Source organism: Bubalus kerabau, chromosome 22 (assembly GCF_029407905.1).
Source record: "Bubalus kerabau isolate K-KA32 ecotype Philippines breed swamp buffalo chromosome 22, PCC_UOA_SB_1v2, whole genome shotgun sequence".
In the NCBI taxonomy this organism is placed as follows: Eukaryota; Metazoa; Chordata; class Mammalia; order Artiodactyla; family Bovidae; genus Bubalus; species Bubalus kerabau.
In genome coordinates, this window is record NC_073645.1 from 27,519,683 (window position 1) to 27,536,961 (window position 17,279).

Here is a 17,279-nt window from a genome sequence, read left to right on the forward strand (position 1 = left end):
CATTCTAGCATAATATCATTGTTGCATATAATTACAATGAATAATTACATAATTTTGGGGGTTAGAAACTTAAATGCTTTCAGAGATCTAGCAGGTTAAAAAAAAGACATTGGCTTGTGCAAGACAGTGAAAGTGAAAAGTGTTCGTCACTCAGTCATGTCCGACTCTTTGCGACTCCATGGACTGTAGCCTGCCAGAGCTCTCCCCATGGAATTCTCCAGGCAAGAGTACTAGAGTGGGTAGTCAGTCACTTCTCTAGGGGATCTTCCTGACCCAGGAGTTGAACCCAGGTCTCCTGCATTGCAGGCAGATTCTTTACCATCTGCGCCACCAGGGAAGCGTGTGGTACAAGACAGTAAGGAGTGGTAGAACTTGGCAAGAGCTTGCCCACCCTAAAGATGTTCAGATTTAAACACATACAATAACATGTTGGAAAAAACCCATGGGCCATGGAGTATTATTATTAATAATATAATTTGTTGTACTCTTTTCAACAAGACTGCCAACTCTTGTGGGAGGAGTCCAGTATTGGCTGTCTAGCAGGCTATTTTCAGTGCCTCACCTACTGAGTGCCTAGCACATACGGGCATTGGATGGGCGTTCACTGATTCTCGAATGCTGCTGCTGTAATGAAACGTGGGACGTTTTGTCCCCCAGTGGCCATGCCCTGCCCTACCTTTCTAGGTCATCAGCGAGAGAGATATCCTTGGGTCTCAGCTAGTTCGGCGCAATGATGAGTTGGCTTTGCTCTACGAGAAGATCAAGATTCAGCAGTCTGTGCTGAATAAAGGCGAGAGCCAGTATAACCAGAGGTTGGAGGACATGAGAATCCTCAAACTTGAGATCAAGAAGCTTCGCCGGGAGAAAGGGATTCTTGCCAGGAGTGTGGCCAATGTCGATGAACTCAGGTAATAGAAGACCCCCTCGGAGGTGAGAGCATAGCAGCCTATGGGGACCTCCTAAGGACCTTATGTTCCTCCTATTGGTAACTGAAGGTCTTTTTTTAAAAAAGATTTATTTGGCTTTGCCAGGTTTTAGTAGTTCCTTGACCAGCGATCAAATCTGGGTCCCCTGAGTTTTAACCACTGGACCATCAGGGTAGTCCCAGCCATTGAAAGTCTTTTTCTGGTTGCATAAAATAATTTTTTATGTTGAGATGATTAGCAAATAATAAGAACAACTTTTCCATAACCCATAGTCTACATCGTGTCCATTCTATGTCACAAAAAATGAATTCATTTCCTTTCAGGGGAACGTAAGCAAGTGCAAAAGTGTTTTTTGAAAACTTTATTCTGGATTTAGTGAAAGAAATTTCAGTTAAATCATAACCACAAAGTAGTTACAATTCAGAAAAAAAATTCCCCCAATGAGCTCTTTGGAATTTCTTTAATAAGGCAGTATGCAAGAGACAGAACATCAATATTTAAATTGAATCCTGGTAACATTTGCACATCTTTTTCTTGGAATTACACAAAGAATGAAAAGAGGGGGAAATTTTAATTTTGTCACTATTTGAAAACTCTGTTTCCTTAGAAGGCAGCCAAATTTTACATCTCACTCTTGATTTATCTTCCAAAGCTTTCACTTGGGCTTAGTGCGCCTTCTTCTTGCTTTAAATCTTACATTATACAAGCTCTGCTTTCCCTTTGGGAAAACATCACCATGTTTTATATGGGCAATTGCAGGAAACCAAATAATAGGTCTGGTGTTTTCTCAGTAACTATCTTATCCTCCACAGACTTGTAGATGAACAGTATCCTTGGCCACCTTGGGACAAGGACACAGTCTGGATCTGCTTTTTAAATTAATTGAATTAGATAGTTTTGATATTTAGACGCAGTGAATACATTCGAGAATAGCAAGGGAAGTTGCCACCATCAAGAATAGATCAATACTCTCTTTTTTAAAGAGTTGTTCATATTTCAGATGATGAAAGTAATACAAATTCATTGTAGAAAATATGGGGCATGCAGAAACAATGTAAAGAAGGGATTAGAAAATCACTCATAAGTCTCCTATCCAGAGATACCACCATTAACATTTTGGAGGCAATTGGATTTACTCTAAGATGCTATTGAATGATCTCCAGGACCATAACTAAACTTGCCTGGCGGCTTAGTTGGTAAAGAATCTGCCTGCAATGCAAGAGACCTGGGTTCGATCCCTGGGTCTGGAAGATCCCGTGGAGAAATGAATGGCAACCCACTCCAGTATTCTTGCCTGGAGAATTCCATGGACAGGAGAGCCTGGTGAGCTACTGTCCAAAGAGTTGGACATGACTGAGTGATTAACACAAACTTGCCAGCCATGTGTTATTTTTATTACATATGTAAAGCACCAAATTCTACCCATTCTCAGTTTGTTGATACTAGATTTTATCTGTATAGTGGGAGGTGCATGTTCAGTCGCTCAGGTGTGTTCGACTCTTTGCAACCCCATGGACTGTAAACCGCCAGGCTCCTCTGTCCATGGGATTTTCCAGGCAAGAATACTAAAGTGGGTTGCCATTTGCTCCTCCAGGGGATCTTTCCAACCCAGAGATAGAACTCTAATTTTCTGCTTCTCCTGCATTGGCAGGCGGATTCTTTACCCTTAAGCCACCTAGGAATTCCTTATAAAGGAATTTAATAAACTTAATAAAGATATTGGAGGCAAGCGGGCATGAATTCCAATCTCAGACTTGCCACCTACAAGCTGTGTGATCTTGGGCAAATCACAACTTATTTGAGCTTTAAATTTGTTAAACACGAAAATGTAACGTGCCTAGCACAGAGTCCGCTGCAAAAGAAATCATCAATCATAGTTCCCAATACCCTTGCCCTTCTCTGCGGATGACACTCTAGAAAATAGTAGTATTAAAAATATGCTTTTAATTCTGAGCAGCTTTTTCTGAGCTCCCTGTTGAGTGAGCATTATGCAGTTAATTCTAATGGTTTGTCTTGCTAATGAGGGGAAGTTGTATTATTGGTTTAAATGAAGCAATTAAGTAAAAGAGATGGCTTGGCATTAGTAATCTGCACACTTGCAGCAGACGAGGACAGATAATAATATCCTTCTTGCCCGTGTCAACCTGAGTGCTTGCCTCTGCTCCGCCTCCCAACAAAACGTCTCGTTCAATAGACTGGCAGCCGGTGGATGGTTGTAGACTATGGTCACCTGTTAACTAGAGATTTGAGAAGTGTATTTGAGCCAGAGCTAATTCTTCGGGGCTTTTTCAGTCACCTGTGTAGTTGTGGAACATGAGACAAATGATCACTCCTATTTCAGTATTTTTCAGTACTGGCTGCACATTAGAATTACCAGCTGCTGCTGCTGCTGCTAAGTCGCTTCAGTCATGTCCGACTCTGTGAGACCCCATAGATGGCAGCCCACCAGGCTCCCCTGTCCCTGGGATTTTCCAGGCAAAAACATTGGAGTGGGTTGCCATTTCCTTCTCCAATAGAATTACTAGCAGAACTTTAAAAATCTATGAAACCCAAGCCTCATGCTAGACCAGTTAAAGCAGAACTCCTTTGGGGGTTGGTCCAGGTAAAGGCATGTTGTCATAGTTCCCCAGGTGAGTCCACTATGTTGCCAGGGTGGTGATACACTGTCTTAATGGATGTCAGGTTTCACCTGAGCCTCAGTCGCTTGCATTGCAGGGCCATACCTCATGGTAGAACATAGCTTGTTCTCTCGCTGCTACTGTAGAAGACATTTAGAAACATGGAAAAATATATTGAAATCCTCATGATTTACCCTTTCCCTGTTCTTTCCATACACTTCTAAAATTCCCTGGGTATCAGGAATCAGTTCCTGGCACTTTTTTCCCCCCCTAAAGCTAAAGCTGAAGTTAGCCTTCTGCAAGAATTGGTATCACCTGTGTCTTGCCTTAGGAGGCTGGTCTCAGTGTTCCCGAAGTCTCCCTAATCCATCTCTTTCTGTAAGATGTAGCATGCACGAAACCATGTAAAGAAAGGATACTCAAATACTGGGCAGAGAATTTGTTTGCTAAAGAAAGTTTGACTTATTTAGGCAGGAGCTTTTTCACACGCAAAGAGAGTTCCTGAAGGAGAGGACGAGATGCCGAGCCTTGGAGGAGGAACTGGAGAACCCCATGAACGTGCACAGATGGAGGAAGCTTGAGGTAACATTTGAGAGAGCCTTCCTCCCACCCCCCAAATCTCTCTCTACCCTACCTGTCTTCTTACCTAAAGCGCAGGAACAAGCACAGTTTTATTTAATCTGTGCCATTGTCACCCAAAACGTGAAAGACTGGATCAAATGTAAATTAGATTGTTCCAGATGGGTTTTGTTTTTAAAAGCCTTTGCATCCTTTTATTTCCCAAAAGGAAGCGCGGCTTTTAAACTTGCCCTCTTTTCAAAGAACTAGAATTGTGTTCATCAGACTTCTTCTTTTAGGATCTGGGGACACAGCCAAAGTCCCTTTGGAAGATGATGGATAATAAACCTCTTATTTTATTTTATGACCTCCTGAGATTCATTTCCACCAGCAGATAACAGTAATAGAGAAGCTCTGCTTATTCAATAAAAAGATGCCCATCTCCTCTAGAAGTACCCAGTAATGTGGGTGCAAGAAGGGGCTTTGACTAAGTTAACAGTTGGAGTATTGGGAGAATAGGCGTATGTGATATAAAAAGGAGCAAGGAAAAGGAGAAAATCAGCCAAGTAGGTTTTTGTTTTTCATTTTTATTTTTCCTTTAAATGAAGAAAGCATTAAGGATAATGCATTATAAATTGTTATGTAAACATGAGGCCTGAATTTTAACAGTGTCCAGTCTTGCCAAGTGAATGTGTATGCCAAATCTATTTCCAAAATATGGATATCAATTGGCACTGCTTAGTATTTCTTAAGCAAAGTCATAGTCAGTGGAATATCTCCTGCCTTTTGGACCCTCATTTATTCCTCTTCAAATGCCAAGAGTGGGGTACTTTACTAAACTAACAATAACATGAATATGTCTGGGAAAGAGAGATGAAAACTGTAAATTCATTTACTGTCACATTAGTTTATTCCATGTGTTTTCAAGCAGATCTTTTAAAATGTCCAATTCCATGTCAATTTATATTAAAAAAATTGGAAAACAGAGATTCTGGGAAGCAGTTGAAAATATTTAACTGCTAGATTAATTCCAAATGTCAGTAGTTGAAAGTGAACCTTTGGCTCAAGGTCTAGAGGACAAATTATCAATGTATAACAGTAGATCTTGCTTGAATTGTACACAGATAGTTATTGAAGGTGCATCAGAGCTTTACAGATTGATAATGCCTTTTGAAAGCTAAATGCCATGGTCGTGTCCTGCTGCTAATAATTAGCAGACTTCCACATCCTGGGAACTTGCCCCATCGTAGGCTGTAATGAATCTTCTTGTTGATAATGAGGAAAGGAGAACCCTGAGACTGAATGAGTTAGGGAACCCTGTCTCATTCCAGTGTAAACAAATGATGGTAGGGAAAACCTCAGAGCATAGTAATTAAGAAGCCCGGGGTTTAGAACCAGGCATATCTGGGCTTGAGTCCAGCTCTGACCTCTATCAGCATGGGTAAATGACCTCCTCCGAGCCTCAGTTGCCTTATCTGTAAAAGGGGAAAGTCATACTGTCTAACAGGACTGTCAAGTGACTAAAATTTGATAGTGTGTGAAAAGCACTTAACATAGTGTTCAGATGGTGCAAAGAATCAGGTATTAGGCCCAGGAGCTGCCATCGCTGCTGCTGCTGTTATTTCCCCTGGTGGAATAAACATACTAACTTTCCGCTTACAGGCTCACTAGGGACAACAGAGACAACACTAGCCAAACATCAGTCTGTTCTGATGACTGTCTCATCTGTTGTGCAGTGCATTTTGTTTTGTTTGCCTTGTTTCTGATTCTTGTCTATCTTGGGTCTATAACTTTGCCATAGATTTTAATAGAACAGTAATTCTGTAGGGACCTCAGTGCTCTGAACCTGATAATCTCAGCTGCTTTATTTTTTTCCCCTTGAATAGGCCAGTGACCCCAGTACCTTTGAGCTGATACAGAAAATACATACACTGCAGAAGCGTCTCATCAGCAAGACGGAAGAGGTGGTCGAAAAAGAGCTGCTCCTCCAGGTACCACTTCTGTTTTCTGTGCTCATCAAACAAGCCTATTTCCTTAGCCCCATCATCTCCAGTACTATGTTTTTAGAGCTAGACAGTTGGCGGCGTTGCATGCCCCATTTTTAACTGTAGATGGCAACAGGGACTCACACACAGAGAACAAACAACCTGATTAATTGGTCTTTTATGCTGCCATCACTAATATTTCAAGAATTCTAGAAAATTAAGTTCAAAGCTACATCTTCTGCCTTGAGTAATGTGAGCTCCCCTCCCCCCAACTTCTCTGTAGTTTTGTTAGATTCTTTTAAACGCTTTTCTTCATATCTTCATATAATGTGAAATGCCATGACTTTGATTTTGAAAACTAGCCTTCACATAGAGCACAAATGTCCTCTTGAAGGTTTGTGAGAGCGAAATGGAAGAAAAGGTATCTTTTTGAAGATTTTATGTAGTAAGTTATTCTGAAGCAATCAACAGTGGTAACATCTTTGTGTATCTGTATCTTTGCAAGTACCAGTTGTCACTATGATCACCATTATCATCATTGTGCCAGATACGGTGCTGGTGGCTTGACCCCCTCATCCTCCCTTCCTCTGCACAGTTCTGGGGAGATGGTGGGGTTTGTCATTCCTAATCAGTGAACGAGAAAGTTGGACCCCAGGAGTTTGATTATGGATAAAGAATACAAGCTCTGGTGTTAAGTGGCCTGGCTTGTAATCCTGCTTCTGCAAAACTTCTGTGTACCTGAAGTTCTTGATCTGTATTATGGGACAATACTAGAACCTGGAAAAAGGATGCTATTGGGACATTAAGGGTGTGTAAGACTGATGGGTCAGAGATGCATTTGTGGTCACTGCAGCTCCTTCCAGGAACTAAGCGCTCGTGGTGGTGGTTTGCTCAGTTGCTTTGGGCCTTAGCTTCAGTGTTTTATGGTGTAAAGCCACCTGAGGTGTTGGTCTGGCGCTCTCAGCAGGATTTCATTTTCTTTCCTAAGATGAACGGCTCCAAGTAGTAGTCTTCCTTAAGCGCAGCCAGCTCTGCAGCTCCGGTGTGCATAGATCTTACCCAACACCCTCAGCCTTACACCCCTGGGACTCTGTCTCTTCTCCCAAGATATAAGGGTGTGTTTCTTGCTGGCATTACATTCCTTCATTCAATTTAATAACATGCCCAGGTACTCTTCTATCTAAGGATATTGTACTGGACAAGGAGACAAAATGCACATCATCATGGAGCTTGTATCCCAGTGAAGAATAAGAAGGGAGTCGTTAGACATTTTGCTTCTTGCGGTTAGACAGGATCCTGAGATATTAATAGTTTTGAGCAGTGGGTTGTGAGCAGGTATCTCACCTCCTAGCTGAAGCATTTATTTGTTGATACAGGACTCTAGTGCTATCTTTTCCTGCATCCTAAGCACATACAGAGAGAGGAGCCACAAGATCAGAACAATCTGGAATGTCAAGCCCCTTATACTGGGGAGGGAAACCTGTTCTGGAGAGACCCCAACCCTATAATGGACTTTGTAGGAACGAGAAATAAACTTTTACTGAGTTAAGTCACACATAGAAAGACTGATGACTCAGGAACCCCCTCCCTGACATTGTGCCTTGCCCTGTCTTGTACACTCACAGTGATGCTCTTGGTCCTGACTCCCCAGAAGTGAGAAGAAAGCTCCAGAGCTTTGCTCCCAGCCCCTATCTCTGATTCCTGAGGGCAGCCCAATATGGGGGAAGTCTGTGGTTCTCCCCTGTAATAAAATTAAGCAGCACTTGGTAGATAATTCTAGGATATAAGGCTACTTATTCCCAGGAGTTTAACCATTGAACTTCAACAGCTCCCTGCAAAACTGAGTAATCCAATGCGAGAAAGACCATGGCTTCACTCTGTGGGCAGCACAGAACCTAGCACGTAATTGTGTCAACAGAATTCATTTATCTCCCTTCACTTTACCTGCCCTCAGTCATCCCCTCAGGTTTCATCACTCTCATTCCAGCCCCCATGTGGGGAAAGGGTGGCACTTCAGTGTCCTGGGTCACTATTCACCACATAGCAGCCACAGGAGCTCCCTCCTTCCCCGGGGCTCTCCATAGGCTGGCCTCACACAAGGTGTGGGTCTCTGCTCATTGTTTTCTCTGCAGTCAATGAAATCTGAATGTGGGATATGTGTTGGATGATATTAAGAAATTAGTGTTGATTATATAAGGTGTAATAAGAGTATTATGGTTATGTTTTGTAAAAAAAAAAAAAAGCCTTTTTCATATGAAAGATGTACTGAAGTATTTACAAATGAAATGATACGTAGTCTGGAGTTTATTCTGGAATTTTCCAGTAAAGAAATGAAGGAAAGGGAGAAGCGATGGGAGACATGTGGATGTGGAGATGGAGGATCAATGAAATAAAATTGGCAAGATGTAAAAAAATAGAAGGGATGTTGAAAGGAGGATTGAGTTTAACATTATGCTTGACATAAAAATTGCCAATTATTATTTATCATTCCAAAGCCCATAATCTTAACCACTGGGTTATCGTTACTAAAAGTAGGAGCTTCTCTATATGAGCAGTGGGTACTTGGCCCTCTTATTTTACATTTTGCATTAGAAGAGACATTTTCCCTGAAGCTGAGTGCACAGTGAGTGGCCAACAGGGATCTTTTACAGACGAGCACAGGTAGTTAAGAGGATAGACTCTGGAGTCAGAAAAATCTGGTCTTGGATCAGTTCTAACAGTTTCTATTTCATGACTTGAGGAGAATTACTTATATTCCCCCAATTTTGGCTTTTCCATTTGTTTGTTGTTGTAGTTCAATTGCTAAGTTGTGTCTGACCCCATGGACTGCATCATGCCAGGCTCCTTTGTCCTCCACTCCTGCTCAAATTCATGTCCATTGAGTCAGTGATGCTATTCAGCCATCTCATCCTCTGCCACCCTCTTCTCCTTTTGCCTTTAATATTTCCCAGCATAAGAGTCCTTACAAATGTCCTTACGGTTCTTCCCATCAGGCAGCCAAATTATTGGAGCTTCAGCTTCAGCAACAGTCCTTCCAATGAAGATTCAGGGTTGATTTCCTTTAGGATTGATTAAATGGAGATACTAATGCCCAGTTTCATTATGGGAGGAAGATACTCCCGTCTGAATACACGACTCAGAGGTGCTATTGTAAGGATAATGAGTTAGTGCATGGGCACCAGGGTCCACGATCCAGGGTTTGTCCTGTGGCTCCACCAGTGCCAGCCAAAAGCCACATGACTGAGGCCAGGTAGCTGGTAAGTGATAGAGTAGGGACTCAGTCAAGGCCATCAGCTCCAGCGCCCATGCTTCCTGTCACCTCATTACCCGGCCAAAAGGAACCAAATTTTGTGTTTTGCCAGACCTCTCTATTGGAAGCTTGTTTCATACTTCATTGACTGCTCTAACCTTTTCACTTCCATCTACGTACTTTGGATTCATTCTGTTCTTTTTCTACCTTGTTAAGATTGGCGCTCAGCTCATTAATGTTCAGCCTATGTTTCTACTATAAATAAGCATTGACAGCTGCAAAATGTCCTTTAAAAACTTTAGTTTCTTCCCACAGGTTTTGAAAAGTGGCATTTTCATTTTCATTCAGTCCTAAATAGTTTCTCCTTTGAGAGTAAGTCTTAAAATATCCCCTATTTCTGTGGATGGCAGAAAACATCCACTATTTAAAACATCTACTATTTCGTCTATGGTAATCAGAAGTACAAATTTAAATTTCCAATATATGCCTTTAAGCTGCATGCATGCCATGTCACTTCTGTCGTGTCCGACTCTTCGTGATCCTATGGACTGTAGCCTGCCAGGCTCCTCTGCCCGTGGGATTTTCTTACCTATTGTTTACTGTGACTGCTGTCTTTCATTCATGGTGTTCATGGTGGACTTTTTCCTTTTGTGTTGGCTTTTGGATTATGAGCTCATTTTCGGAAAGACTTTATTTATAGAACTTGGGAATGGTCCAGGTTAAGGGGGTATCCTTTCATTTGTTTCTGTCAGGTGCCCTAGGAAATATCACTTACTTTGGATGATTTTTTGTATTAGATTCTCACTTTGGGTAACCCAGTTAATATATATCAGAACTCTGAACTCTTATGATTGAAGACCCATGGATACAAATTCTTAGGGTAGCCATTTTTTCCCACCCATAACCTGGGAGAGAGAGTTAGATTTCAATGTGGTCTTCCTTTCCTAGTGGATGAATTTCTTTCTGTTGTTTCTTTTCACTGAAGGTGTAACTCTTTTAAGTCCCTAACTTTAAGTGGAGGAGTCTCCATGGAGTGGAACTGCCCACTTCATGCAGGCTCAGCACCTCATCATTTATCCTCTTATGGCCATTCAAATCCAAGCCCCTTGCTCAGTAAGTCTGGCCACTTGTCCCAGTCAGCCCCCCACGGGAGAGCTGCAGTATCTGTTTACTGTTCTAATGTGCAGTTCACCTTTTAATTTTGACACTTGAAGATCAAACTACTTGCAACTGCCATTTTGTGATCGAAAGGATGTGTTGTTTTTTTGAGCAAGTCTAATGCTTTGTAGACTTTAGTTTTTGCATTATTTAGTATGCCATAATGCCATAAACAGAAATTTCTCATTTATTCTAATCCCTAGTTTTCTCATCCACAAGCTGAGACCCACCCACAGAACTGAGTGTAAATACTCATACAGGGTGGTCAGAGTGTTTAGTTACCGTTATCATTATGATGATGATTATTAATATTATTAACCAAAAAGCATTTTTTCCAGGTCTCCAAAGTTTAATAGCCTGCCTCACTCCCCTCTGGCCAGTTCCTCATTTCACTTGTTTTTTTCCGATGACCTGGGCCTGCTGTGAATTTTCTCCCAGAGCTTGAGCATCTGCAGAAAACAAGCCTCGTTATCTTGGTGAAACCCCAGGTGCTCCACAGGCTTTGACAGTTTCTCAATTTCTCCTGTTTTATTAAATTATTAGAGAGGTTCTCTGAATACACAACAGAACATTTTGCAGTTAGGAAGATTTTTGGTTGAATTCTTCTGAGTATCAGAACATTTTTTAAATGACTTTCATTTGTTCCAGGGTGCTGAAGAGCCCCTATCATGTCCTGGCAGCAGACGTAAAGGAAGTCTATTTGCCCCCAATAACCTGTGAGTTCTTTGAGGAAAGGCACTTGTTAATTCATCTTTCTAATCCGTGTCTGATATAGTACCAGGAACATAATAGGTGCTCAATAAAGATGGACAGGCTCTTTGCCTGGGCATCTCCTATCTACCTTTTAGCATGTGTGTGTGTGTGCTAAGTTGCTTCAGTCATGTCTGACTCTTTGTAACCCTGTGGACCATAGTCTTCCAGGCTCCTCTCTCCATGGGATTCTCGAGGCGAGAATACTGGAGTGGGCTGCCATGGAGTGGGTTGTGATGCCCTCCTCCAGGGGATCATCCCGGCCCAGGGATCAAACCCACGTCTCATGTCTCCTGCACTGGCAGGCAAGTTCTTTACCACTGGTGCCACCTGGGAGACCCAGCGCTGAGCTTGAATGCTCATTCCTCAGGAGTCCCTCTTCGATCTCTAGGTTAGGTTTCTTGGTACTTGACTTTGCTTTCTTACCACTGTCCCACTTGTAACTAATGAGATAATTGTAACTGTGTGCTTAATGACTTTCATGCTTGACCATAAGCTTTGCAAAGCAGTTCCCGCATCTGTTGTAATGATTATTTCATCCCTCACAAATATTTGTTGAGTGACTGATGAGATACTGCCAGACGGTGGTTCTCTAGTAAGTAGTGTGTGGCGCAGTCATTTGTGTTCTGTCTTTGAGCTACGAGAGGTTACGGGAATTATTCTTCCTGTTGCCTTTGCATTTTTGTTATTAACTTCTAACTTTGCAGGAGCCCGGGATATACTGTGGTTTATGAATCAATAAACTTGATGAGAACTGCTTTTGCGTGCTGAGGCAGGCTAATTCATGCGGTGCGCTCAGATTTCTCCCTTTGTTCAGGGTGAACGTGGACATGGTTCTTGAACTTGGCTTTACAGCGTCTGTAAGTACAGAAGTCTGTATTTTGCCAGAACTGGAATCTAAAGCATGGATGGGAAGGCTTGTTTTTTCTTTTCCCACCAGGCTACCTTCCCCCATTCAAGGAAGTGAGGGCAATGCAGGCCTTGCTGAGATAGGCCTTCTGCTGCCCTCTCCTTTCTGTTTTTGCTCCATTTGTTTCTCATCTCCAAATCCCTTGGTAGTAATGATTTCTTTCTTTCTTTCTTTCTTTTTTTTTTTTAAAGCATCTGCAGGATTAGGTGGGCATATGTGCCGTGAGTAACTGCTGTCTGTTACTGGGGTATCATTACATCATCATCATCATCACATCAAGAAGGGATTCCAAATAATGGCATAAGTCCTGCTAGCATTGGATTAGGAGGCTCTGATCCCTTGCCAGAGGCACTTAGAAACACATGTATAGCAGCTGGGACTCGTTTTGTCCAAGTGTTTAGCTCAGATACCCTCACCTTCAGGGCCAGACAGGTAACAAGAAAGAGCAAGGTGAACTTTGTGTATCATGATCATAAGTGGCAACTGACAAGAGGCCTGAGAATGAGAGTCAGAAGGGAGTGGTGGGGACTACAGCACATGGGGGGCTTTGGGTCCCCTCTCCAGGAAGCAGCTAACCTCACCCCAGCTGATTACAGGCCCACGTCATCAAATCTTTAATTTTTTTTCAAGAATAGTTAGATATATGGATTTTCATGTTCACTATACTGAGTTTAAAATATTGGCAACTTTAAGAACATCACCCAGGCCTCCCAGAAATATATTAACCAACCACCCTTGACCCATAGGAGGCAGTTTTCAGCCTCTAGCTTCAAGGCCTGGGGGAGAAAGAGATTTAAAGGAGCACCAGCAGCACGATCGGCTTTACTTATTTCAATTTCTTTGATCTAGTACATTGTTATGATTTCTTGATGGAAGTACACAGCGTGAGAATCAAGGGAAAGAGGAGCCGGGGAGAGAGGAGTTGGGGGAGGCTGCGGGTTGTGCAGTGATGGACGGTCAGAAGTGAGTGAGGCTGGACTCCTCGGAGGAGGTAAGCCCAGACACAGAGAAGGTAGGGTGTGTTTTGTGGGGGCAGCTGTTGGTGGGCTTAACAGAAAATGTCTTCTTAAGATGTCGTTTCCCCTGCCGCTAATGACTCTACCTTAATTTCATTTTACAAGCTTTTCTGAAACAGAAAAGTGTTTTCTGAATCAAAGAAGCCAAGGGCTGCTTCCTGCCCCTCTCGATGCATGGGCAGCAGATGGATGGCAGGCATCCACTCAGCTAACATGTCAGGGCCCTGGGGTACCAGGGTAAATGAGACAGATGTAGTCCTGGCCTTGACAGCCCTCCTGGTTCTGTAACCACAGGGCAGTGTGACAAGTCCTGTGATTCTGCACAGGACTCAGTGCGACTCTGAACAAGGCTCTAGGGTGGCTGGAGGTCACAGTTTGGGTTCCTCTAATCGGAGACCGAGATGAGGGCTGGGGTTCTGGTGGTTTGGGGGGTGGTCCCATGAAGTGGGAAAGAGGGAGCAGAGCGTGAGGGAGGGGAGGAGGAAGAGCCAGTGCAGGAGGGAGAGAGCTGGTCACCGCTGTGGACATCCGCGTTCTGGTGACGCTGGTGTTCCTCTGAGGAATCTCACTGGAACTGCTGCAGAACCGTCCCGTCAGAGGAAGAGAGGCTGGTGCTGTCCATTCTCTCCCATCCCCCACTGGTTGAAGGTTGCCCCGGCAATATTGGGTGGAATGCCTGTTGGATTATTGTGTGACATATAAAAATGATATGAAATTAAAATTTCAGTGTCCACAAATCCAGCTCTCTTGACACATAGCCACGCTCATCCACTCCTCTCTTGTCCATGACTCCCTTTATGCTACCACAGCAGAGCAGAGTAGTTGTGACACAGACTATATGGCCCATAAAGTCCACAGCAGTTACTCTCCAGCCCTTGACGGTAAGGATTTCCTGCCTCCTCCTAGAAACCTTCATCACTGGAATCCAGAACTGAGCCTCTCAACACTGTTCTATGACACCTCCTCCTAAAGCCACTAACCATCCCATTTCTGTGACTGCTCCCTCTCCCCGATTCCAAAGGAATTGTTCAATTATTAATGAACTGCCTTAAGATGTGGAAGGTGAATTCTGACATCATGTCCCAGTCGCTGGTGGTGTGACGGACACCAGCCATGATTCTTGCCCACTCTGTTAGTGGATAGCTAAGTGAGCACTCGTCCCAAACAGGGCTGAAATTGTTGAAGGTACTCCCGGCCTAGAGAGACCAAGGCTCTGAAAGGCACAGTGTGAGCTGAAGCTACGGACTAGAAGCCCATCTGCAGGCTTCTGCTCTGGTCTAACATCAAACGGAAGATGAATAAAGTGAGGGAGAGATACCTCCTGCAGAGCCTCCCATCCTCACCAGAGAATATCTAACATGTTGGGGATGGTGGCAGGGGCTTCTTTCCCAGTGCGCTCCTGGGGGCTGCTGCTTCCCCGGCACCTCTTCCTGGAACTTCCCAGGGAATTCCTGCTGTCTGGCATATGCTGCTCCACGTCAGGGAGCACGGAAGGAGCAATCGGAGATAGATTGTTCAGAACACAGGAGGCTGATGCTGTACACATATCCATGTGGGTGGCCTGCCGGGCCCCATATACCTCTGTGCACCTGGTTTGTCTGAGACAGCCTCAGTGCGAGCGCTTGGAGAGGGTGGCACCACAGAAACCATTAGTGTCTGGTGGGCACATTATCAGAGTGCCTTCCATATATCTGTCTCAGTCATTCCCAAATGTTCCTCTGAGGATTGGGAAAATCTATATGTTTCCAAACATTCTTTGGTCTGTAATGCAACGAGCACAGTTCAGTTCTGTCGCTCAGTTGTGTCTGACTCTTTGCGACCCCATGGACTGCAGCACGCCAGGCCTCCCTGTCCATCACCAACTCCCAGAGCCTACTCAAACTCATGTCCATCGAGTCATTGATGCCATCCAACCATCTCATCCTCTGTCATCCCCTTCTCCTCCTGCCTTCAACCTTTCCCATCATCAGGATCTTTTCCAAAGAGTTAGTTCTTCGCACCAGGTGGCCAAAATATTAGAGCTTCAGCTTCAGCATCAGTCCTTCCAATGAATATTCAGGACTGATTTCCTTTAGGATAGACTGGTTGGATTGCCTTGCTGTCCAAGTGACTCTCAAGAGCCTTCTCCAACACCACAGTTCAAAAGTATTAATTCTTCAGTGCTCAGCTTTCTTTACAGTCCAACTCTCACATCCACACATGACTACTAGAAAAATCATAGCTTTGACTAACCTTTGTTAACCGAGTAATGTCTCTGCTTTCTAATATATGTCAATAAGCACAATGTCTAGCATAAAGTCAGTTTTATTTTTCGGTTTTGGGGACCTCTGTTTTTCCCATGTCCTTCTTTCTTGCCTTTGGAGATGTAAGATGTTATTTTTTGAAATGATAGTGTTTGTATTTATTTATTTTTGTGCATTCCTTTCCTCTATGAAATGACTGGTAAGAGCTCCTGACAGTTCCCTGGTTGTCGAGCATGTGGGTCCTGGAGCTGGATGACTGGAGTTTGAATCTTGGCGGTGCCACCAGCTCGTGCGAGGGTGCTTAGTTGCTCAGTTGTGTCCTACTCTTTGTGACTCTTTTGGACTGTAGCCCACCAGGTTCCTCTGTCTATGGGATTTTTCAGGCAAGAATACTGGAGTGGGTTGCCATTTCCTCCTCCAGGGCATCTTCCTGATCCAGGGATCAAGCCTGTGTCTCCTGTGTCTCCTGCCTTGCAGGCAAATTCTTTACCCACAAGCCTGCCACCAGCTCAGAAACACTAATTCAGTTTCTGCATTTGTTCAGTGGGGATAGTCATGCCCATCTCACAGCATTGCTGGGGAGATTATGTTCATATATGTAAAACATTTAGAACAACCCCAGACACAGAGTAGACACTACATTACCTATTAGTCTTTCTCTTTTTCATGTCAAAACTTAGTAAAAGAAGATGCAAAATGATGCTTTCAAGATCTGGGGAGGGGACTTATTCAGATCCAAGAAATCTAAAATCAGAAACTACTTCTCTATCTCTTAAACTTTGTAATGACCCCATTTAACAGGTCAAGAAACTAAAGTTCAAAGAACTTTATGGGTCCTCAGAAAATGCCTCTGCCATTATTGGCAGCCCTCAGAGAAAGGGCAATCGTGCTGGTTGTCTAGGACCCATTGGTCTCCTTTATGGGAGCAGGATTTTAATATGCAGATGTTTTGGTCTTTTCTGAAAATTGTGTTCAGCTTCATTTAAGGTAAATAAGTTTCTCAGCTTGTGTCTCTTCACACTCGCCTAGGTATACTTAATGTTCCCAATTATCAAAGCCCTTTTCATATTCCCTCTCACTAGTTCTCTATAAATGTGCCAGCAATAACTTCCTCTAGCATTAGAGTCCTGCAAGCTTTAAGAGTTTCTTAAAAAGAGATTGGCTCTGGTAGACTCCATTAGGCAGATGGAGGTTAAAAACCAGTTTATACCTTCAACCATAAGTACCTTAAACACTTGTGATTTCAGCCAGCCCAAGGAAATACACAGCTGACTGGTGGGCTAGACCTTTGATTGGGTTAGGAAGGGTTTTGTTCATGTTATGTGATTTGAAACAAGTAGTTTTCGTAAGGGGCTGACTTGATCAACTTCTTTCTCCTCACCCCTGTTTCATCTTAGTATTGAGTTAGGGTTGAGGCATTTCAAAAATGTCAGAAATCCAGAGCAAAGCAAGCCTGATTCCAGAGATTTCATTAGCAAAGAATGGACAGACAGTAAGTCTGTGGTACATACTGAGGCTCTTCTCTCTCCTCATGAGAATACCTTCTACAGCCACGAGAAGAAAGGGACTTCTGCCCAACTTCCCACCCATTTCTCTAACTCCTGCCAAGACTCCTTTTCCTCCTCACACTCATCCCCCTAAGACTGGAAAGGGGGCATTACTCATCTTATTGGTCATAGCCTGAGACTTGGGCCACTTGTTGCTGATGGGCCAGGTTGTCATATGTTAGATAGCTCCTGCCCCTCTGCTGAAGCTCTCTTGCTCTTCCAGTTTCTGTGTCAGAGGTCAGCAGGCCAGAGCAAGACCCACCATGTTCACCATCCATCTCACTGTATCTTCAATTGGGTGGCTAGGCTTCATTGTGT

General features: G+C 43.4%; 1 protein-coding gene across 1 annotated transcript in view; it reads left to right on the forward strand.

Moving 5' to 3' along the window:
- Positions 1-17,279, forward strand: part of CFAP58 (cilia and flagella associated protein 58) — a 101,452-nt gene that overhangs the window by 47,278 nt on the left and 36,895 nt on the right. Inside the window, exons 13-15 of the mRNA XM_055561092.1 lie at positions 685-908; positions 4,015-4,126; positions 5,989-6,093. Of these exons, the coding sequence (XP_055417067.1) occupies positions 685-908; positions 4,015-4,126; positions 5,989-6,093 (441 nt within the window). The remainder of the gene's footprint in view (positions 1-684; positions 909-4,014; positions 4,127-5,988; positions 6,094-17,279) is intronic.